The sequence below is a fragment of the Furipterus horrens genome, unplaced genomic scaffold, assembly GCF_987537825.1.
Source record: "Furipterus horrens unplaced genomic scaffold, mFurHor1.1.pri manual_scaffold_2, whole genome shotgun sequence".
Classification (NCBI taxonomy): domain Eukaryota; kingdom Metazoa; phylum Chordata; class Mammalia; order Chiroptera; family Furipteridae; genus Furipterus; species Furipterus horrens.
The window spans coordinates 125,841,523-125,865,987 of record NW_028327172.1 but is presented as its reverse complement, the minus strand read 5'-3'; the positions used below and the strand labels follow the sequence as shown (position 1 = coordinate 125,865,987).

Sequence of the window (24,465 nt, the reverse complement as noted above, 5' to 3'; positions counted from 1 at the left end):
CTTCATTCAGCCAACATCGGGGAAGGGTGTAGCCCCTTGTTCTTGTAAGTAATGTCTGCATGAGGCTGGCCTGTTCGGAAACACAAGGCAGGACCATTCTCTCCTTCTGTTTCTACAAAGTGCTAAGGAGATCTTCTGCAGGTGGCTTATTAGAGCACACTTTCTAGCCACTGGGTGGAAAAGGGGTTTAATAAATTCCTCCTCACAGGCTACGTGGTGAGGGAGGTAAAGGTAAAACTGGTGCAGGACCTGTGTTGGGTCAAATATGCCTTACAAACTTCTAACTCAGGGCAGTGGATAAGTTTTAAACCATTTATAGTCCAGTGCCACTTTTAAAAGATAATTTTATTCCCAGATGACATGGTCCTCAGAAGGGTACTGCTGAGTAGAAGGTATTTTTGAACTCAATGTGTCAAAGTTACTCAGCCACAACTGTCGCTATGCCTGTTCCACTTCCTTGTGACTGTCAGTTCTGTGCTCGTTGTTACATGGTCTCTAAACTCTCACTGTTTTGAGCAGGAGTGAGGTGATGAGAGTTGAAACCAACATAAACCCCTGACTCTGGAGCTGTTAGCTCAGTACTGCATTTCCATTTGATTCAGATAGACAGCAAAGCTCAAACTCCAGTGTGGGTCATGAGGAAGCGAAGAGCAGTGTGGACACTGGGCGCACCTGAGTTCAAGCATAACCCTTATCTAGAGGAGCCTCTTTCTCTTTACATCCGCTGCCTAACTGGTCCTAGTGTCACTGGGATCCTCTAGGACCCACACTCCTTCTGGGGCAATGGTTGGCCATCCAGAAACCTAGAAAAGTGATTTTACCTCAGGGTAGTTTTTATCTCAAAACAATGAGCAAATAGATATATATTTTCACCCTCTTGGTTCTTTTTTACTGGGCAATTGACTTTGGAAATCAGCGTTACTTAATATCAAATAATAGCATTGTCACTGAAATTATCTATTAGCCTCCTTCCTATTGTTAGGTGTTAATTTGAATCCGTCTTTTCCAAAGCCAATATAAACTAGAAGCATCCACTCTGGTTCTTTTATTGGTTAAGAGGTACCATGTAATCTAATATCACAAGCTTGGAATCCCAATTATTTAAATCCAATTTCTAGCTAATATCAAGGTTTTCAAACTATAAACCTTTCATTTCCAGACAAATTAAAGGTTTTCTTTTAGCAGCTGCCTTTGGAGGAAAGAGGACTTAAGAAGGGCATGTTATTACTAAAGTCAGTGAACTAGGGGCTCTGAGGTCTGCTTCTCCAGGATACGGTGCCTGTCTGTGTCCTGAAGGCATCACCTTGGCAGTAGGTCCCACGGTGCTATTAATCAAACACTGTTAAAATTACAGGTGCCAGGAAAACATGGGAAATATGAGGAGACTCAGTATCCTTAGAGGGGTCGACAGTGGCTGACATCTGCTGTCCTGATCAATGTTTACACTTCTGAGAACAGCTGTGCACAGCTCTGTTATTATGCACAGCTGACATTTTAAATGTCCTTTCAAGTAGGTTCAACACAGAGGAAGCCATTATTATGATTTTTACCATTCTTACAATGAAAGCTGACTTTCATTTGTCATAGGATCTGGGTTGAGTGCATTTTAATCAACTGCGATTGGGGGAGGCAGTACCTAGCTATGATTATTAAAAGCATAAGCTTTGGACGTTGTTGCCCTTAAGTTCAAATTCCAGATCCAACACTTGCAGGCTGTTTGACTTCAGTCAAGTTATTTTATCTCTTTGATTCTCAATTTTTTTAATATTTAATTTGGAGATAAGAAAACTTAACTTTTGGGAACTGAATGGTGGCATGAATATAAAGTTCTTAGTGCAGTATCTGGAACATTTCAGTTAATAAATAAACACCCAAAGTATAAAAGAGTGAAGGTATAGTTAAATGAATGAATGAAAATATACTCACTCTGGCATAGATGTGCCATATTATTGATAGAAGTACATCATAACATACATCTGGCTCTTTTTAAAAAATGCACTTGTTTCTCAGGGGGTATCCAGACCAAAAGAGAATTTCTGGAACATAGAAAGCCTACCCCCAAGCATATAAACGTGTTTCCTGGGACTTCTCCCTCAACATTGGCATTGCTGATTTCACAGATGCGAAACCCCAATTGATTCTCCTTTCTTTTAACTTACCATGATTGCATAGGTACCAGATGTTCAGGTCAGCCACCATTTCACTTTATGGCTTTAAGTGACTCTGGGCAAATATCATGCCAGCACAGACCATCTCTGACACTACGCTGTGAGGTGCTCTGTGGTTAGCTTCCTCTCCCTCTCTGAAGCAGGGGATGGGAGCGGGCTCTCACAGCACGCATAAGGGCCTCACACTCCCCCCGACCTCGCCAAGCGCAGCAGCCCTTCCTGCAGCCTAAAGCTTCTCTCTGACTCCGTTATTTTCTACCGAAGTGAACGCAGACCATTTCTCTGATCTCATGAGGACTTTCCTTGCAACTCTAGCTGAAGCTCTGTCTCCCTCCTTCATGTCACTTAGAGAGCCATCATGGATTCTAGGCCAAGATTTGTCACTTGTATGTTGTGTAACCTTGAATAAATCACTTCACCTTTCTGAGCCCCATCTGTAAAATGAGGGCACTGGGCCAGTTGATCTCTGAAGCCCCTTCTACCACTCCCACTGGGAAGGCACACCCCTCACTTGGCAATTATTTAGTCATGGCCTTATGACATTTCTTGTACTAAAATTTAGACCAAGCATTTGTAGAAGTGTTTCCTGTATAAGTTCCTTATCCCCTGGCTAAACTGTGAGCTGACTGAAAAGATGAAATGCTCCTCAAGCTCCTTTATATCTCCCATGTTTCCTGGTAGAGCACCCCATCCATAGCAGAAGACCAAAGAATGCTTCGGTGACTGTATTTTCATAGGTTTTGCATTTCTAGCCTGAAGTGCAAAAACATGTGCTACTTAATTGGTCCTCAAAATGCTCCTGCAGATACAGATCTAATCTTGATGAAGAGAGAAACATCTGCTTGGTGGTTGGGCGGAGTGGGGGGAGTGTGGACAGCGTTGGGGGCATATTTCCTCCAATCCCAGACAGGTCCCCAGGAGCATTTTCCTGGGTAAAAAGTGGAGGAAGAAGCCAGTGACATGGCCTAGCCCATCACTCCAGTCCCACATGGCTACAGAGAACATACCCTCTGTCTGTCCAGTAGAGTTTACGGTCAATCCAGTCTATAGCGAGACCTTCTGGAACATCCACTGCTTCCTCAATAAGCCTTTCTCGCTGGGAACCATCTAGGTTGGCTCTCTCTATCCACTTCAGGGCCACATGGGCAAAGTATACCTATGAAAGAGAACACAGGCATTTCTGAAGGATTTGTTTTAAAAAATGAATATGGAATATATGTAAATGGGCTGAGTATCATACAGTGGAATTGTTAAGAGCTTGGCTCTGGACATCGCTACACCTGCAACTGAACTTCCACTATGCTGTTTCCCAGGCACTTGTAAACTCAGCAAGTTAGTCATTGGCACAGAATCTCAGTCTCCTCATTGGTAAAGTGGGGATAATAATACCAAGTACGTTAGTTATATGTATAAAACTCCTTAGGGGGGAACTATAAGAGATTAGCCAAAGAACATATATGCATATATGCATGGCCTACAGACACAGACAACAATGTGATGAAGGCCAGGGTGGGGTTTGGGGGATTGGTCTAGAGTGGAAGTGGGGGGGATGGAAACCATCTGTAATAGTGTCAACAAAAAAAAGAGGCAAACAAAACAAACAAACAAACAAACAAAACCCTCCTTAGCGCTGTGTCTGGCACATAGTTCTATTGCAACTGGGAATTTATTCATCTTTGATCATTGGTCAATAACAAAGCCATTGAACTTAAACCCTAAGCTTCTACAGCCTGAAAGGGAGCAACAATTTTCAGCTTAAGGGGAATGGCACGCTGGGCTGTGTCTTCCACTGCACAGTCCACAGCCCTCTGCTTCACTTCAAGCCAGGGGACGCAGGCTTCTCCCAATTTTGCCCCTTATTTGTTTGATTACCTTGGCCAAGTCGCTGAACCTCAAGTTTTTAAACTATAAAAATAATGAAGTTAATAAACAAACAAATAAACAAATAAATAAATTATAAAAAAATAATGAAGTTAGACTAAATATTTGCTAAAGTTTTTTTCATCTCTAACTTTATATAATTGGATTTTAATTAATCCATACTGGATATTGTCCAACAGAACATGCCTTGCAGGTACAAAGTATTTTTTCAGTCTAGTATGCAGACTATCAAACAGGGAGAAGTACTTCATGAGAATGTTAAAAACTGCTATGGGTCAACTTACAATTTAATAATAGCATATGTGGGGTTTTAACTGTGAGTACACAAATGTACATAAACCTATAATCAATAAGAATATTCATAAAATGGTAATGCATTAAATAATGGGATATAACCTTTCTAGATAAAATAGAAAAGGTTCTATTTTATAATACAAAAAGGGTAATTCTCATATTCAAAAACAGTCCACTAGAGTGCTGCTTCTCAAATTGGAACGGACACACAAATCCCCCAGGGATCTTGTTAAGATGCAGACTCTGATTCAGCAGTAGAGGTGGAGCCTGAGAGTCTGCAGTTCTAACAAGCTTCAGATGATATTAACACTGCTGGTCCAAGGAGCACCATTTGAGAAGCAAGAAAATAAGAGCATTGACTGGAGAAAGTAAAAACAGTCACATGACTGAAAGTTAACTGAGGGCCTTTTTATTTACCCAGCCGTAAAAATACTGACTGTGCAGAAAAAAGACTAGTTTGGTAATAAGTGAATTCTGAACTGATTTTTTTCTATTAATTATTTTTTTCTGTTAATATAATTCTTCCATGAAGTCATATAGATTCAGCTCAGGGAAAGGAAAAATGACTTGTTCACTAATGTTTAATTACTAAACTTCTTTTTGCAAAAGTAGTTATATTTGGCCATCAGTCCATACCAATTAAACACAGAATCAGTTTGTTTCACTCTTTTTTTGCCGTTTACCAAACTGCTTCAAATCAGGAAAAAAACAAAAGCACAGAGTTTAAAGTTCTAAGAATTAATCTAGTAATAACTAAATAATTATGGAGGGACGTTATTAACTATGTAAATTTATAAATATGAGTGATAAATCCCCAAAAGATGCTGTAATGTATTACTTCAAGTACATTCTAACTTAGCACAAATACAACTAATGAAGATCAAATGGTCAACTGATTGGGTTGAAAATACAAAAATTCTAAGTTTTATACAAAACTTTCATGAAAAAATTGATTATTGTATAAATAATTTCATGAGTTAGACTGCCATTCCCACATGAGCCATAAAACTTACGTTTCCTGACCTTTCCTGATCTTTGTGGTTAAGAGGTCACTGAATTCCTTCCCTCAATAACATATATCAAGTGCAAATTACTAACGCATACTTCCTAAGCCCTACCCAACCTCCCATTCTTCTCACTACCAGCAAATAATCAAAAACCAATTTATGGGCTTCTCACTATAAGTATGGCACTGTACTAGGCTCCCATCCTCATGTCCAGAAACATAACTAAACTTGAGACCCTGCTCACTCATCTCCAGTAAAATGACTGAATCACATCAAGAACCAAGGCTATGATAACAGAAAATACTTAAAATTTCTCAAATGATGTTTCAATGTCTATATTTAAATTTCTCTGTGCCTAATGATCTTGAGCATAGCAGAGGATATTCAATAACCCAGGTCCTCTGTTAAGATATTGTCTACTCCGTTCTTAAAGCACAGCCACATCTGTTCAAGTTACAAAACCATACCTTCTTTTCCACAGGGTCATAATCTAGGGCGAAAACTGTTCCCATTTGTTGACTGAGCAGGGTTTCATAGTCTGTTCCATCAAAATGCATGTGTCGAATATCTTGAGAATTGGCAAACAGCAAATAAGGTTGTGGTCCTGATAACCAAATTCAAATATGGCTCCATTTAAAATATGCCTTGAAAGCCAAGAGGCACTTCTGACTCTTCCCTTTCATTGAGCCCTCTTCCTTAATTTCTGCAGTAGTTGTTTTCTTACTTTCCCACCAGTAGGTTAAGACAGGCAAGAAGAGTTTCTCTTCCATGAGGTGACATTTTGCCAGAATTTCATCACTGGATTCCTCCCTGTCTAGAGGCCTGCTTTTAAAATGCAAATTACTTAGAGAAAGAGCCAGCATTAAATAACCAACACTAAGTAACACCATAACAAAATGATACATATTTTAGTGCTGTAATCTCCCTGATTCACATACACTGAAACATATTAATATTAGCAGACTGTATTAATTCATGTCCAAATAAAGACCCTTCTCTGGATGGAGCACTTCTAAAAGGAAAGCATGATTATTTGAGTTAATAACAAGACCCTTGTTAATTTTCAGAGCTCAGATTATGCTATATTAACTAAGGCCCAGGTAAGTTAAGAGTACATATTGAGATCTGACTAAGGCAAGCTCTGCAGGCTCATCATTATATTAATGTTATACCAGATTACAAGCATGATGAACCTCACGAGAGATGAAATCAATTTGGTATAAATCTAGGATTTCCAAGGCTATTGAGGATGCAAGAGATGTAATATCAGCAGATGAAAAAGTAGTTGAAGCATATTAAATTTTAACATAAAAAAGCAGAATTTGTTGAAATATTATTATTATTACATTCACTAGAGAGTTGAAAAATCAAATCAATCAACAAATATTTATTCAATTCCTCTTAATTATAAAGTGCTGAAACCTATTTTGGTCATGACTTTAACATATACCGGAATACCACATTTGATGTTATAGCAAATCTTTGCTGAATACTAATTAACTTCTGAATATTCCTCAAAAACATGATTATTATATATCTAATTTATACTTATAATGTAATTTGTTTTCCATTAAAAAAAAAATCAGATGTTCTACCCAGAGGCCAAAAGCAGTTTAATGCTCTGTCTTTCTAAATGCAATGTTGTTTTCATGTACTTTTGCAGAGACACCCACAGCACTAACCTGAAGCTACACAGCTTTTTTTGTCCAGTTGTAGGTCATACCCAGGAAGGCAACCACATTCCCAGGATACTGGGCTGAGAGCAAGGCAGAGTTGGCTACATCCACCATTATCAGGTGATGAACAGCCTACAAAAAACAATCGTTAGGTAATGATGCTATATCACTCAAAAATACAACGTTTCCATCAAAACATTGAGATAAGCCACATATATGTTGATTTTTAAAACCACTTCCACAATCATTCATACTGCTGCACTTGTTTGTTTTTCAGAAGCTAGAAGCAAAATGTCACCACTCTCCACTTCCTTATAACCTAACATCATGAGGTTAACCCTTCACATCCCAGTGGCCTTTGTCTTCTTGTTCTACCACTGAGTTTGATAATATGTGCAAACCCTGGCTGCTGTGGCTCAGTGAATTGAGCGTCAGCCTGTGAGCCAAGTGTCGCTGGTTGGATTCCCAGTCAGGGCACATTACAGGTTGCACGTCAGGTCCCCAGTTGGGGGCCTGAGTGAGAGGCAACCATATAGTGATGTTTCTGTCCCTCTCTTTCTCCTTCCCCCTCTCTCTCAAAATAAAAAAATAAAACAAACAAACAAACAAATAAATAATTTAAAAAAAAGAATATGTGCATTGGCAGCTGGTTGTAATATAAAATACATTTTGATGAGTTTGGCAACTGCTCTAACTATCCTTAGTCAGTGATTTTTTTTTTCCTCTCTCACATTTTTGGCCTCTTGACCTCTTTTGCTTTTTTTTTTTTAAAGCCACGCCTAAGTCTTCTGCTAATTTAGAGTAACACCTATCCCACAATATGCTGAAGTCTATGCAGATAAAAGTAGAGAGGTATTTATAGGTGTGATGAATGGGTGAAGCACTTTGCATCTACCAACTGCTTAATTCTGGCTACAAACCCAGAAGGCTGGTATCACTAACCTCTCCAGAAGAGGAAACTGAGTCCCAGAGAGAGTACTGACTAGTCCAAAATAATACTACTAGTAATTGGTAATGTTACCTCAGGGCTGTCTAATTTCAAAGCCCTTGCTATTATAACCTCCAACTATGCTATCTAAAAACAAACAGACAAAAATATATATATATATCATTTAAATCTATGCTAATCCATTGTATAAATATCTTTCAGTGTGTAATGTTGGAAAATCTATTCTTCTTTGCCAGTAACATGCAAATTTTAAGTTTCACTTAGAAAATGAATATTTTCAAACAAAAGGTAAATAAACTTACCACTACATGTTTTTCCATCTGTCTCAAGCATTGAGCCTTCTGGACAGAAACATATGGGGCCATCTGACGTCAGAACACAGTCATGGCTGCATTCAGATACATTGCTTGGACAGGAAATTAATTCTAATTAATGAAGAATAAGGTCAAGTTAGTGTTAAATCAGATTTTGGAAATTGAGTAAATATAGTTGACACTAAACTATTATATCCTAAAAAGAGTAAGTTAAATGAAAATTAAATAGTTATAAATTACTGTGGTAATGAAGATATAAAAAGAAAGAAAACACTTCAAATCTAAAAAACACTTTTAAAAACCTTTCATTTTGGAAAGTGACTAGCTTCCTCTAAATTGTTTTTATGTCAAATAATATTTTTAAAGTTATTAGTCATCAAGTTCAAAAATATTTTAAATGGAACTTGGGTGAATGGTTCTCAAGTTCATCTGGAAAACAAATTGTATGTGGAGGGAAAACTAAGAACATTGTATGACTGTGGTAAAGTGTAGGAAGAGAATGAGAGGCTCTTAACAAATGCCAAAATGTATAATAAAGGAACAATAGTTAAAGTGGTGGGTAATGAGTATGGAAAGAGAAAGAAATGATATTAGGACCAGGCAGAAAGCTTATTTTAGAAAAGACTCAAGTACACATAAGAATACAGCATGTGATAAAGGTATTGGGTTGGCCAAAAGACTCATTATGTTTTTTCCATACAATGGCCCTAGTAGTGCTTAGTTGTCTTTAACTTCATTCAAAACAACTTTGATGGATTGTATTGTGATAGCTGTCATATAAGTGTGCATTTAAAAAAGTCCAAAATTGGTGAATTTTTGTGCACTTATTTTAATATTGTAGATGGAAGAAGATATGCAACATTTTTGGTATATTATGCTTTATTATCTCAAGAAAGGTAAAAATGCAACTGAAATGCAAAAAAGGATTTGCGCAGTGTATGGAGAAGATGCTGTGACTGACTGAATGTGTCAAAAGTGGTTTCTGAAGTTTCTGGGTACTTACTATTAACATTTTGGCCAAGTAATTCTTTGTCGTGAGGCTGTCTTATGCATTGGAAGATGTTTAGCATCACCCCTGGCCTCTACCAACTAGAAGTCAATAGCCAACATACTCAAATATCCAAATCAATAAAGTCATTGATGAAAACAAAAAATGTGTTTTTTTTACAGAAAAAACTAAACAAATATTTTGGCCAACTCAATATTTTAAATAATTGAGCATGTGAAAGATGATCCAATAAATGGTAGAGAAATAACTGAGTAATGACTTGGAGCAAAAGTTAAATTCCTACTCTATAATATACATCAAAATAAATTCAAGGAAATCAAACATTCTAATGTAAGATAGACACTATAGAAGTTTTACAAGTTGGACAATCAAGTAAGATTGTGTGTGTCGTGCTTGGTACACAGTGGACTCCACAGCATAAAACGCCATATACTTGAGTGTATTTGCCAACAGGTAAACCACGTGGTTTTAGAAGAAGGGCAAGGCACAGAGGTAATAAGTAATTTCCAAGAACTTTATTACCATTCATCCATTCATAGTAATGTACACATGAAACCTATCCTGTTAACCAATGTCACATCAATAAATTAAATAAAAAATAAGTAAACAAAAAATAGAAGATAAAGGTTAAAAAAGTGGAAAGTAAGTACTGTAGGTACAAGGAGACCCTGAAAATGATCAGACAGGGCAAAGGGAAGCTGCTCATCCTTATCAACAACTTCCCAGTGCTGTGGCAATCTGAAATTGAGTACTTCACTATGTATGTCCCTCATGACAGTGGCAATAATATTGGATCGGAGAACTGCACACTTGAAACCTATAACATATAATTTTATTAATGTCACCCCAATAAGTTTAATTTTTAAAAAGAGAAAAATAACAATAATATTGAATCGGGCACAGTGTGTGGAAAATATCACAGAACATGCACAATGGTTACCATTGATTCAGGTGATTCTATTCTATGTCATTAGAAGCATGCCAAAACAGACTAGTGAAAAGCAAATCATGTGACATTTTTCTTTAGTAAAACAGCCCAGAGCTTGTTTCTTAAAAAAAGAATGAAAAAAAGAAAAAGGAAAAAAAAAAGACTATTGGGGAAGTTTAACATGTGTCTTCTGATGGAAATACAACCACACCTATCAAGTATTCTCGCCAAAAATGCCAAAGCCAAGTCTAATCAAGCTTTTAGCTCTAACTGTAAGTTTGTAGAAGAAAAGGAAGATCACAGAAGTGCCATCAGTAAAATCCAAAATGTGAGAAACTCTGCAGAATAAAAAGAGGTGACTTAAACAAATATTTGCAAGGGGCAAAAAGGAGGTGAGAGAATCTGTAGAATAAAAAGAGGAGTGTATCAACCTAACACAACACATGGAACTTGCCAACATTTTAAAGATAATTTGAAAACTGACTAGATAGTTGATATCATTAAGAAATTATTATTTTTAGGTGTGATAATGGTATTGTGGTTATATCTGAAAATTGACTGTATATTAGATGATAATCAAGATTGCAACTAGTTTTTTAGATAAAATATTATGATTATGTTTTTTATATTCTTATCTTTTAGTTATATACAGGGTGGGGCAAAAGTGTGTTTATAGTTGTGAGTACACGAAACATGAGATCTTTCTTGTATCATTATTTATCAATTATTGCATTATTTTCTTCTTAATTTAAAAAAATATTTTATTTCTTTATCTTTAGAAAGAAGGAAAGAGAGGGAGAAAGAGAGGGAGAGAAATATCGATGTGAGAAAAACATCAATCACTTGCCCCTTGAATGCACTCCAACTGGGGTCAAGGCCTACAACTCAGGCATGTGCCCTGACTAGGAATTGAACTAGTGACCTTTTTCTCCGTGCGATGATGTCCAAAAACTGAGGCACACCAGTCAAGAATGTATTATTTTCCACATGAACAAATGTAAACCTACTTTTGTTCTACTCTGTATAATAAAATATCATACAATATGGATGAAGAAACTTGTTCCCCAACCTTGGAAATTTTGATTTAACACATCTAGGGTAGAGTCCAGTCATTCATGTTTTAAGAAAATAAAACTCCAAGGTACTTCTGATGCATACTGCTGATCCAGAACCATCAACCTAGATCATAGCCACCTCAGAAACATCAGCGAACATGAAGGAAATGATGCAATAAATACTTGTGACTTACGGTGACACCGTTTTCCATCAGGGAGCAGAACAAATCCTACAGGGCATGTGCAATAATAGGATCCAGCCACGTTTTCACACCCAAGAGTACAGCCATGATTCCAAAAGGCACATTCATTGACATCTACACAATGACAACAACAAAACACAGGTGGTCACTTTAGAAAATAAACTGTAGTAACCCTAATAAGTCATCCCAAAATAGCCTCTCACGTATATCTGCTGTACCTGACCATGGACAAACTGTGTTTGCTACTCTAGCAAAGGGTGAGAGAAGTCAGTTCGATTATCATGAAGTACACTTTCAAATATAGAATTACCCTTGGGGGAAAAAAATAGTACAATTTCCCCTGAAAAGATATAGCAACTTAAAACCAGCTAAGGCAGGACAAAGACAGAACATTCCTGCTCTGCTTTTCAGCCTCTCAAAGCTGACAGGAGCCCTTACCTGAAGGTGGGCACACTCAGCAACATCTCTCGGGTGACACTCAGCCTCCCAGGTCACTGTTCCATGGGCTGGCTCCCTCCGACTAGTCCCAGGGAATCAGGGGACTATACTTAACGTGTAGGTGTCACGTTTATCTAATGTCTCATCCCAGTTACTTCCACTGGATTCTTTTCATCAGTAGCTCACTGGAGAAAGGACCAGTCCTTCTCCTGGGTTTATGAAATGTGGCCTGAATTCTCAAATAGGAGGAGCCCTAGACGACAGCCTGCTTCACAGCTTCTCTAGATTCTCACTAGACCTCCCTGGGATGAGATCTGGAGTCACACACTCTTTGAGAATCTTGACAGCTATGGTACTACTTCCCTAAAATATTTGAAAATACTGTCACTCTGCACACAGTCAAACCCATGGAGGTCCACGGAGTCCATTCAGAGAACCAACTCTAATTAAGAAGACCTGAAAGTATTATAAAAGCGTTAAAAACGGAGGTAGGGGGAAGAATAAATTTGTTTTCTGGGGAAAGCGAGGGAGTAAAACCAGTTTCTCATTGAGGCTCTGGATGGGCCATGGAAGAGCAGCCGCAGGCTGATCAGATGCCTGTCATTGTTGCCGCAGGAGCCGGAGCATGTTACCTTCGCAGTACTTTCCGTCCTGGCTTAAAGCATATCCCTGCGCACACGTGCACGAACGGGACCCAGGGTCTTGCCCACACACGCTGCCTCTGCAGTTACCTTTCCTCAGTTTGCAGAGGTTCTCGTCTGAAAGAGAAGAGGTTTATTTGAAGTAGAGGTGTGTTTTGACAGGAGAAAATGCACGACTCCTTCATGGTTCTTTTTTTTTTTTCCCATCGTGAAGCTTTTTAAAATTATTTTTATTGTTCTATTACAGTTGTCCCAATTTTTCCCCTGTTGGTCTCCACTGCCTCTCCTCCCACCCCCAGCTCCCACAGTCAATCTTCACCCTGTGTCCGTGTCCATGGGTCATTTATACATGTTCCTCGACTAGACCCTTCCCCCTCCCTAGTTCTTAAGATGTCTAATCTCCCTGTGAGAGCAGCAGGAGCATTGTCTTTCACGGCGGAGGGCTGCTTCAGGGCAGAGAGCTGCTCCAGGGTCAGATGGCTATAGTCGGATTCCGAAGCACTCCCAAACCCATTTATTTTTCTAATTGTATTACTCCTACAAAAGTTTTCAGGATAAGGAATGCTAATTAGCTAGAGATGTTGTTCCTTGGGTTACAAAAGCTAAGCACAACTTAGCTTTTTCCATTCTGATTTATTTTATTAAAAAATTAAGTACATAGGGGACTTCCGACCAAGATGGAGGCCTAGACTGACAAGCTATGTCCCCCTCCACAACTAAGAAGGACTACAACTACCGCAAAACCAAAAATAATAAGAAGTTCCAGAAAATAAAGCTACATGGAAGTCTAACATATGAAGTCATAAACAAGTGGTGCTCGTCTGGATGAGTAGGAGGGGCGGAGCTGGGGCTGAACGAACTGTGCTGGAGGCAGCAGCCGAAGCAGCGAACAGTGGGACCCCGTAAGCAGATACCCATATCTGGGGGGAGGAGAGAAGTGCCTGGGAGCCGGCTCTGGCTGCAGACCAGACCCGTCAGCTCGTGATTCCAATGCCGGGGAAGGCAGACCTGATTGTCTCAGACTGTGGGGACGAAGGAGGCTCCCGGTTCCTCAGCGGAGAGTAACAGCGGAAACCCATCTTGGACCCCCGCCCCCACGCAAAGCACCACAGGGTGGTGAGAAAGGTCACCAGGTTGTGACGAGCAAAGGGGGGCTAAGCCCAATATAACGTAGGAGGCGTGACAGCGCCCCGCCCAAGAAGGAAAGATAAACAAAATGGTCAGAATGGCAGAATTAATTATTGAAATACCAATCACACAGCTAACGAAAAAACAAATAAAGGCCTTGACCAATGAACAAACAGCGAATCTTCCTGAGGCTCTGTTCAGAGCTATAGTCATAAGGCAGCTTACAGACCTAACAGCGGGACTTAATCAAGCCAGGGAAGAAATGAAGGCTAGTCCTGCTGAAATGAATAAAAATACCACAAGACAAGTGGTGAGGAAGGGAAAGCCATGGATCAAATCAACAAATCAAAACATAGGGAAGGAACAAACAGTCAACCAGTGCAGAAAGAGGAAACAAAAAATGAGGAATATGAGGAGAGGCTCAGAAACCTCTGGGACAGCTATAAGCGAACAAACATTCAAATTATAGGATTGCCATAGGGTGAAGAAGAACTAGAAATTGAAAAATTATGTGAAAAAATAATGAAGCAGAACTTCCCTAACTTGGGGAAGGAAATGAACTTACAGGTCCAGGAAACACAGAGAGTTCTGGATAGGCTGGACCCAGGGAGAACCACACCAAGACACATTATCATCAAAATGTCAAAAATTAAAGATAAAGAGAGAATCTTAAAAGCAGCAAGAGAGAAGAGAAGAATTATGTACAAAGGGGTCCCAACTAGACTATCAGCAGATTTCTCAAAGGAGATTTTACAGGCAAGAAGGGACTGGCAAGAAATATTCAAAGTAATGAAAAGCAAAAACCTACAACCACGGTTACTCTATCCAGCGAAGCTGTCATTCAGAATAGAAGGGCAGAGAAAGTGTTTTCAGGACAAAGTAAAACTGAAGGAGTTTGTCAGATCCAAACCACTGTTATATAAGATGTTAAAGGGACTTGTTTAGGAGAAAGAGGATCAAAACTATGGACATTAGAATGAAACTGCATCACAACAACCAACAACAGAAGCTAGGGAATTGAAACAAAGGCAAACTAAGTAGGCAACGAGAGGGGAAAAAGAATTATAGGTACGGGGAACATATTGGGGGGAGGTCAGCGGGGATGTGGAAAGGGGAAGAGGGAGGGAGATGATGCAGGAATTAAGAAGCATAGTAGGAGGGAGTGGAGTAGACAGGAAAATGGTGAGAAGAACTATATGCACAACCAATGGGCATGGACTATGGGGGGGACAATTGGAGGGGGGGGTCACAGAGTGGAGGGGAGCGGGGGGAAAAGAAATTGCGACAACTGTAACAGCATAATCAATAAAAGAAAAGAAAAAATGGACACACACACAAAAAATTAAGTACATAAATAAGAACTATGAAAATGAAATATCTCTTTACAAAAAAAAAACAAAACTTCAAACCTAAGAATAACATCATTTCTTAAGTATAACATTTATGGGCCAGATCTATATATTTAGCTGGTTTTGGATCATTATTTCAAGAACAACATCTTTCAGACTTAATAAGTACCATTGTCATATGCCTTACCTCCAAATTTTTGAGTTTATGGCTTTCAGCATTCCATGTTACAAACTAGCCCAGCGTACATAGTAAAATCTGCTCAATGAGGTAGGTTCTTAGATTGAATTAACCAAATATAATGAATAACGTATGGCCAATGAATTATATTTGATTATCAGGGCCAAAGTCAAGGGCTAAACTAATAACACCTATATCTCTGTTCCAATTGCACGCCTTCTTATTCTTTGCTAATTTTAACAATGACAAGATCTTCGTAAAAATGCTCTATAAATTACTGAGAAAAGCTTGAGTCTGGGGGCTGATCCCAGGATGCAGGCAGATATGGAGGCCAGAGCTCTGGCAAGAGGTGACCTCAGGTGACTTCAGAGGTGACCCTGAGTCACACATGGCTGAGGTCAGCAAGAACCTGTGAGTCATGAGAAGAACCAAACACCTAGGGGCCGGACTGCTGGAAACAGCCTTGCTGTGAAAGGCACAAGAAACAAACCAGGAGAGCCTGAGCACAGCAGTGCAAAGGGCTGAGACCATCTCCATGGCCTCTGTTTATCTACTTGTGAATGTCTCCTTATTCTCACTCTACCTGTTTCCTTCTATTTTAAATTATTAAACACTTTTCTTGACCAACACCAGCATGACACAGTAGAAACATACTCTTGCCCCTTGAAAATGTCCCTAGTGTGCACTGAGACCTCCTAACGGGTATGTCGCACTCTAGAGATTCTGATTTGGTAAGTCAAGGGAATGGCTCAGGAATCAGCATTTTTTTTTCACCATATCAGTGATTCTGAAGCTGGGAATCCTCACATCATACTCTGAGAAACACCAGCCTAATGTTCTAATGAAATATCTCTCCTTCATCTCAGTTACCAATACCTCCTTTTACCTAGTTTGTATTATTTCCTTACTTATTGTAAACTTGTTTATTCAGAACTCTTTACGGAATTAAATCAAAAAATAATTTTGCCAATTATTCAATACTGTTGCAATAAGTACTAAGTCAGTTAAGACTTGCATTGAATAGTGTTGTTGGATATTTATTCTGGAATTTTGTTTCTTGTTCAAGTATTTTTGTGCCAATTAAAAATGTATAGTTGCATTGTTTTTCATGTTCTCACAGGCTTCAAATATTAAAATTTTAATTAAGCAAAATTAAAGATAAAATGACCCCAAAATTTAACCCTTTGAGTGCCATGCGTAATTCTAAATTTGGATCAACATGAGAAAAAATTATATCAATATATAACCTGAGGTACAAGAAAAGAGAACAAACATAAAATATGAATTATTCCATTGTTAGTTACATTGATAGCCATTGAAAAAAGAGTCGCTGGAAGCAACACTGGCACTTATGGGAAAATTTGTCAGCTTCACTCACAGCGACGTTGGCACTCAAAGGGTTAAAGTAAATGATTAAAATTAGAAACTTGTAAATTTATTGGAGACAAAATAGGCCCACTGAAAACTTCATTTTTTTTAAAGCATGAAATTTTTTAACTTTAATTTTTACAAAGTTTTCAAGTAAATAACAACAAAAATCCAAAAAGTCTCATTTGAACTTTTAATGGCACCAAAGTGTTACTGTTTTCTTGAGGTAACAAAAAATTGAACTACAGTAGCCCTTCTCTATATTACAGTTCATTTATCATGGCCTCACTGTATCGGGGGATTTTAAAAAATATTATATTCAAGTATTTATCGCGGATTTTTTGCTATATTGCGGGATTTTGTGGTACTGTATACATATGTTGTTAAAGTTACGTAGGTTTAAGAGTGTATAGTATGTTTAGGAACATAAGTAGTGTTTATAAAAGTGTGGAAAAGATTAATAAGGGTGTGGGAAAAGTTACTAAGGGACTGGGAACAGTTTATAAGTGTGTGGGAAGGGTTTATAAAGCCTTAAAATATATATAATTACTAAAATAAATGTAAGGTTCCTACTTCATGAATTTTCACCTATCGCAGGGGGGTCTAGAACATAATACCCGTGATAATTGTATTATGTTTCCTGTAAATATCTCCTATAAAAATCTTTCCAAACCCAGCATGATAGATGACCACTGGATTAAGAATGAGGAAAACTGAGTTCTTCCTTGGCTCTACCTTTTACATTGATATCACTTTTCTTTTTGACCTCAGTTTCCTAATCCATGAAATTGAAGTGTTGAGGTAGATATTGTCAGGGATCTCTCACTTAAAAAAAAAAAAAAAAAGATTTATGGTTATATACAGAATCAGATATCTGTGGTACATTTCTCTAAATTTACACCTGTAAAGATTCTCAAACCTTAATTACTACTTATAATACATTAATGGAGATTCAAACTGACAAATGAAGAAAATAATTAGTGTCCAGGGTGCAGGAAATGCTCTTTCCTTCATTCAGATCCAATTTTTTTTTAAGGGACTATTTTTTTTTTTACTACCTCTCACTTGCCTTTATGTGTGTTTTTATCATCATCATCATCATCATCATCATCATCATCACCATCATCATCACAATCATGTATATTTGTCTTTTTTCCATTAATCAAAGTTCTGAGGATAAGACATATATATATTCCATTCACATGTATAGTCCCAATTAATGTGGTGCCTTTTACAACACAGGAGTACTACAGACACCTGGGACACATGCACAAACCTGTGATTGTGTCATCTGCAACTTAATTTCTTTATTTGGTTTCTCCTTCAGTTTCCAGTCAACCTTAGAGCTAGAGCTCAAACAGATGGCCAGACTGTGCTAGCCTGGTACCCTTTCCACTATACCATGCTGCTGATGGTTTTAATGGCCTTATCAATACCATACATCACTCCTCAAAGATGAGCATAAGCAGGAAAGCAATCACTCTTTCCCTCTGGATGTGCTGATGATGTGACCTGAATTCAGACACTAAACACTTTAAAAGGTCATTTTAGGAAATGGCAAAACAGAGGATTGAGGGCTATATTTTTGTTTAATCTTCTTAATCTTCTGCTGTTCTTTAGCTTGAAATTAGGCTGAAGCTAGCACTCAGAATGCTGTTGCTGACCTCAGATAATACCCCTTCCCAGAGCCCAGCAGTGAGGCTTAATTAGCTTTGAGATCAAATTAAATCTCCTAATCATGGAGTTTAGTGTTCACTACCAACTGTTCCTTCAATAACTGTCTGGCTAACACAGAGACTGTTAGGAGCTTTACTACAGCCAAATAAATCTGTAGATTTTACCCTGGCCCATTTCTGAAATAATGCTCATGGGATTCCTTATCCTGCTTTTTTCCCACTGATCACACCTTCTTTCTACTTGCCTCATTGACAAAGCCTTGCTAGTCTCTTTCATTTAAACCCATTCACTTTAATTATCCTCATAACTAAATATTTAGCACCCTCAATATATAGCATATTCGATAACAAATTTGAACATTTATAAAGCATTTGCATTATCACAGTTAATTTTCATAATGAGCCCTTGAGCCATGCAGAGCAAGTATTAACTTCCATTTTACAGATGAGAAAAGAGAATCTTAAGGATCATGTACAGGTAGTAGGGAGTAGGACTTGGACTCGAGGTTAAGCTTTCTTATTGTAGACCCATCTCCTTAACATATATACTTCATTTTATGGGGCTTTTTATGAATTAAAGGTTTGTGGCAACCCTGTGTAGAGCAAGCCTATCAGTGCTGTTTTTTTTCAACAACAATTGCTCACTTCACGCCTCTTTGTCACATTTTGATACTTCTCACAATATTTCAAAGTTTTTCATTATAATTGTATATGTTATATGATTTGTGATCTTTGAAGTTACTATTATAATTATTTACAATAAGACAGTGAACTTAATGATAAAAGTTGCATGTGTTCTGACTGTCTGACCGACTGGCTGTTGTTCATATCCCTCCCTCTCCTTGGTCCTCCCTGTTCCCTGAGGCACAACAATATTAAAATTAGACCAATTAATAACCCTACCATGGCCTCTAAGTGTTCAAATGAAAGGAAAATTTCACACCTATCACTTTATATCAAAAGCTAGAAATGGGGGTGCCTCAGGATGAAGCTGAACATCTCTTTCCCAGCCACTGGCTGCCAGAAACTCATTGAAGTGGACGATGAACGCAAACTTCGGACATTTTATGAGAAGCGTATGGCCACAGAAGTTGCCGCTGACGCTCTGGGTGAAGAATGGAAGGGTTATGTGGTTCGAATCAGTGGTGGGAACGACAAACAAGGTTTCCCCATGAAGCAGGGGGTCTTGACCCACGGCTGCGTCCGCCTGCTGCTGAGCAAGGGCCATTCCTGTTACAGACCCAGGAGGACTGGAGAGCGAAAGCGCAAATCTGTTCGGGGTTGCATTGTGGACGCCAACCTCAGCGTTCTCAACTTGGTCATTGTGAAAAAAGGGGAGAAAGATATTCCTGGTCTCACTGATACTACTGTGCCTCGGTGCCTGGGACCGAAAAGAGCTAGCAGGATCCGCAAGCTTTTCAACCTCTCTAAAGAAGATGATGTCCGCCAATATGTTGTGAGAAAGCCCCTGAACAAAGAAGGTAAGAAACCTAGGACTAAAGCACCTAAGATTCAGCGACTCATTACTCCACGTGTCCTGCAACACAAACGTCGGCGCATAGCTCTGAAGAAACAACGTACTAAGAAAAATGAGGAAGAGGCTGCAGAATATGCTAAACTTTTGGCTAAGAGGATGAAGGAGGCCAAAGAAAAACGCCAGGAACAGATTGCCAAGAGACGCAGGCTGTCCTCTCTGAGTGCTTCTACTTCTAAGTCTGAGTCCAGTCAAAAATGAGGTTTTCTAAGAGTAACAAATAAATAAGAACTAAGATAAAAAAAAAAAAAAAGCTAGAAATGATTACCTTAGTGAGGAAGGTATGTCAAAAGCTGAGATAGGTCAAAAGCTAGGCATCTTGTTCCAAATAGTCAGGTTATGAATGCAAAGGAAAAGTTCCTTTTTAAAATTATATTTTATTGATTATGCTACTAAAGTTGGCCCAATTTCCCCCCTTTGTCCCCCTCACACACAGCACCCCCCATTCCCTCAAGCAATCCCCTCATCATTGTTCATGTCCATAGGTCGTGCATATAAGTTCTTTGTCTAATTCATTTCCTATACTGTACTTTATGTCCCCATGGCTATTCTGTAACTACCTATTTGTACTTTTTAATCCCCTCTCCTCTTCACCCATTCCCCAACATCCCCCTCCCAACCAGCAACCATCAAAATGCTCTCTGTATCCATGATTCTCTGTTCTCCTTGTTTGTTTAGTTTGTGTTTTAAATTCAATTGTTGATAGATATGTATTCATTGCCATTTTATTGTTCATAGTTTTGATCTTCTTTTTCTTAAGTAAGGCTCTTAACATTTCCTGTAATAGTGGTTTGGTGATGATGAACTCCTTTAGGTTTTTTGTTGGTGTGTTCATTTTGTCTGGGAAGCTCTTTATCTGCCTTTCAATTCTACGATTGCTTTGCTCAACCAAGCAAAGCAATCTTAGCTGTAGGTCCCTGCTTTTCATGACTTTGAATATTTCTTGCCAATCCTTTCTAGCCCACGAAGTTTCTTTTGAGATATCAGCTGACAGTCTTATGGGAACTACCCCACTGCTTTTCTCTTGCTGCTTTTAAGATTCTCTCTTTATCTTTAACCTTTAGCATTTTAATTATAATGTATCTTGGAGTGCGCTGCTTTTGCATCCACTCCAACCCTCAGCAGCCAACACCCTGCTCAGTCAGCAGCTGTCAGCATCGAGGCAAGACCTTTCATCAGTAAAAAGATTATGACTTACTAAGGGCTCAGATGATGGTTAGCTTTATCAATAAAATACTTTAAATTAAGTTATATACATTGTTTCTTTAGACATAATGCTATTGCATACTTAAGAGACCACAGTATAGTGCAAACAATCTTTTATATGCATTGGAAAACAAAAATTTGTGTGATTCGCTTTATCATGATATTTGCTTTATTGCAGTGGCCTAGAACTGAATGCACAATATCCCTTAGGTGTTCCTGTATATACAAAGCCTATCCGGAAGAAGTTCAGCCGTTATTAATATAATGAGAATGATTTGCATGATAGTGATGTAACCTGGCAGCAAAGGAGAATGGACTGGGATGTGCATGTGTGAAGAGAGGTGACTTCGCTGTACTAGTCATTGGGGGCAGTAGATGCCTTTGAGTGAGCATGTGTACTGTGTGGCCATTGCATTCAAAATAACTGAGCAAGTAGAGCAACAAATCTGCATCAAATTTTGCACTAAGCTTGAACAGTCCTCCATGGAAACTATTTAGATGATTCAGAAGGATGCAGCTATGGGCAACTGATGATCAGCAGCTTCAGCACAACCACATGCCTCCTCATGCCTCAGGTCTTGTGTAGATTTTTTGGCAGAATATTAAATAACCCAGGTGACTTGGCTCCCCTTATGGCCCAGATTTGGTGCCCTGTGATTTCTGTTTTTTTCCCAAACTAAAATCACCTTTGAAAGGGAAGAGATTTCAGACATTGAATAAGATTCAGAAAAAATACGATGGAGCAGTTGATGGTGATTGGGAGAACTGTGTGAGGTCCCAAGGTGCCTACTTTGAAGGGGACTGAGGCATCATTGTCCTGTGTACAATGTTTACTGCATCTTGTATCTTCTTCAATAAATGTCTCTATTTTACATGACTAGGTACCTTCTGGACAGACCTCATACATTAAATACAATGTATTATAAATAATATATAAACATAAAAATTATTACACATATAAATAATATATTTTTTATAAAACCCAGAGTTATATTTTTTGTTTTATTTATTTATTGTTTTTCTCATTAGTGAGTTCCTGAATAAATGACTTCCTCAAAAACTTCCTAAACTTTATAACATAAAAGTTTACTCTTTTTTTGTTAATAGAAAATAACAAGGAAAAAATACAAGAATAATCACTTTATGCTACTGGAAATCTATCTTAATTACAGTTTAAAAATATCATTTGGCCAGAATTCATCTACTTGGTTCCTTTATCATCTAAACCTCTCAAAAAATCAGAAAGTAAACAAATCAACAGCCTCCAAACAGTTCAAAAAAATGTTTTCTGCTCTTAGAAGGGCCCATGCCCTGGCTGGTGTGGCTCAGTGGACTGAGCACTGGCCTGCCAACCAAAGGGTCTCTAGTCTGATTCCCAGTCAGGGCACATGTCTGGGTTTTGGGCCAGGTCCCCAGTTGGGGATGTATGAGAGGCAACCACACATCGATGTTTCTCTCCCTCTCTTTTTCCCTCCCTTCCTGTCTCTCTAAAAATAAATAAATAAAAATATTTAAAAAAAGAAGAAGATTAGCCCCTCAGGCCCACTCAATCATTTATATTTCATACCCTTTTCTGACAAGTTTGACCAGCCCATAGTATCAAAACAAAAATGCAAGATGTGTATACTTCACTCCCATGTTACCACCCCAATGACCACTGCATTTCCTGACAGCAGAAGTAGCTACATGATTTCAGAGGTCTTTCTTGCTGAGCCCAGACATAGCCTCAGCCCAGCTTCCAGACCTCCTAGGGCAGTTACTGGGAGAGTGTAGGTGAGATGACCGACCCTATGGCCATCTCTTTCATGAAGACTAGCAGCCTCAAGTCAGAGATCCTCCTAGAGAAATAGTACAATTGGAGTGTCCAAATGATAATAAGTGCAATGAATGTCAAATATTTTTTAAATCCATGAGTTTATAAAGATGCTTAAAAAAAAAAAAAAGATCACCATTGAGGCTATACTAATGCTTATTCTGAAAACAGATGGATTAGGAAAAGAATCAAGCATTTACAATGCCTAGAGAAGATTCTCCTCAGGGAAGTCGTATAGTTAATGTAAAAAAATTCTTCAATGGAAGAACATATTCATTAATACATCTAATAAGGGATTACTATCCAAACTTATAAAGAATTTATAAAACTCAACACCAAAAACAAAAACAAAACAAACAATCCAACTAAAAAATGGGCAAAGGACCTAAATAGACACTTCTCCAAAGAGGACACGCAAGGAGGCCAATAGACTTAAGAAAATATGCCCCACTACTATCTTAACTTCTGGTCAAGATGGCATTGTAAATACACATGTTTCATCTCCTCACAACTAAGAAGGAATTTACAATCACTTCAAAACTAAAAGAAAACCAGAAAGTCCAGAAAATCAAAACTACAGGGAAGTTCAGCAAAGAAATAAAGAAGAAATAATCAGCCAGAAAGGTAGGGGCGGAGCTGGGATGGAGAGGAAGAGGAGTGGAGCAGCTGCTGCAGGGGTGGTGCTTGGCAGGCAGCACAGCTAGAGGCGGAGCAGCTAGCAGTAGCGGTGGCTAAAAACAGTCATACAGTTTAAACCCGAGAAGCAATCCCAGACCCAAACTGGATGGATCCCATCCCCAGACCAGACCGTGTAGCTTGCAGTACCAGGGCCAGGTAAAATAGAACAGTGTTGCTTCCAACTGTGAAAGTCAGTAAGGGTTGGGGTGGAGGAAGAAGTTACCAGTCTCAAAAAGGAGGCAGCTTGCTTAGTGTGGGAATGGGGAGAAGTGCCTGGAAAAACAGTGACAACTGGCAGTGTTTCCTCTCAGACCCCTCCCCAACATACAGCACCAAAACGCAGTGAAACGGGTCACCAGCAGTAATGAATAAGTACCTAAGGCTTTGTCCCCTGTAACATAACAGGTGCAACAGCCCTACCCAAATCACAGAGGTAAACACAGAAAGCTGTCAAGATGAGGAGACAGAGAAGTATGGCCCAGAAAGGGGTGGGGGTGGGGTGGGCGCACGAATCAAGATCCCAGTGACACAACTAAGCAACAAGCAGAGAGCAAACCTAACAGATGCACAGTTTAAGGCACTGGTGATAAAGATGCTCACAGGCTTGACAGAAAAGGTTAAACAGGATGGGGAAGGCTATCCTGGGTGAAATGAAGAAAAATCCACATGAAACAAGTGGTGAAGGAAAGGAAACAAGGGTTCAAATCAACAAATTCGAACATAAGGAAGAAATAAACAGTCAACCAGTACAGAAGGAGGGAATGAGAATTGAAAATAATGAGGGGAGGCTTAGAAACCTCAGGATAGCTTTAAACGTGCTAACATCTGAATCATGGGGGTGCCAGAAGGTGAAGAGGGAGAGCAAGAAATTGAGAACTTATGTGAAAAAATAATGAAGGAAAACTTCCCTAATTTGGGGAAGAAAATGGACATATAGGTCCAGGAAGCACAGAGAGTCCCAAACAAACTAGA

General features: G+C 38.8%; 1 protein-coding gene and 1 pseudogene across 1 annotated transcript in view; one reads left to right on the top strand and one right to left on the bottom strand.

Moving 5' to 3' along the window:
• Nucleotides 1-24,465, bottom strand: part of EGF (epidermal growth factor) — a 93,729-nt gene that overhangs the window by 35,020 nt on the left and 34,244 nt on the right. The window contains exons 6-11 of the mRNA XM_090266415.1: nt 12,555-12,680; nt 11,476-11,598; nt 8,278-8,400; nt 7,033-7,158; nt 5,818-5,954; nt 3,176-3,324 (exon numbers count right to left, since the gene is read on the bottom strand). Of these exons, the coding sequence (XP_090122541.1) occupies nt 3,176-3,324; nt 5,818-5,954; nt 7,033-7,158; nt 8,278-8,400; nt 11,476-11,598; nt 12,555-12,680 (784 nt within the window). The remainder of the gene's footprint in view (nt 1-3,175; nt 3,325-5,817; nt 5,955-7,032; nt 7,159-8,277; nt 8,401-11,475; nt 11,599-12,554; nt 12,681-24,465) is intronic.
• Nucleotides 19,242-20,021, top strand: LOC150019444 (small ribosomal subunit protein eS6 pseudogene; annotated as a pseudogene).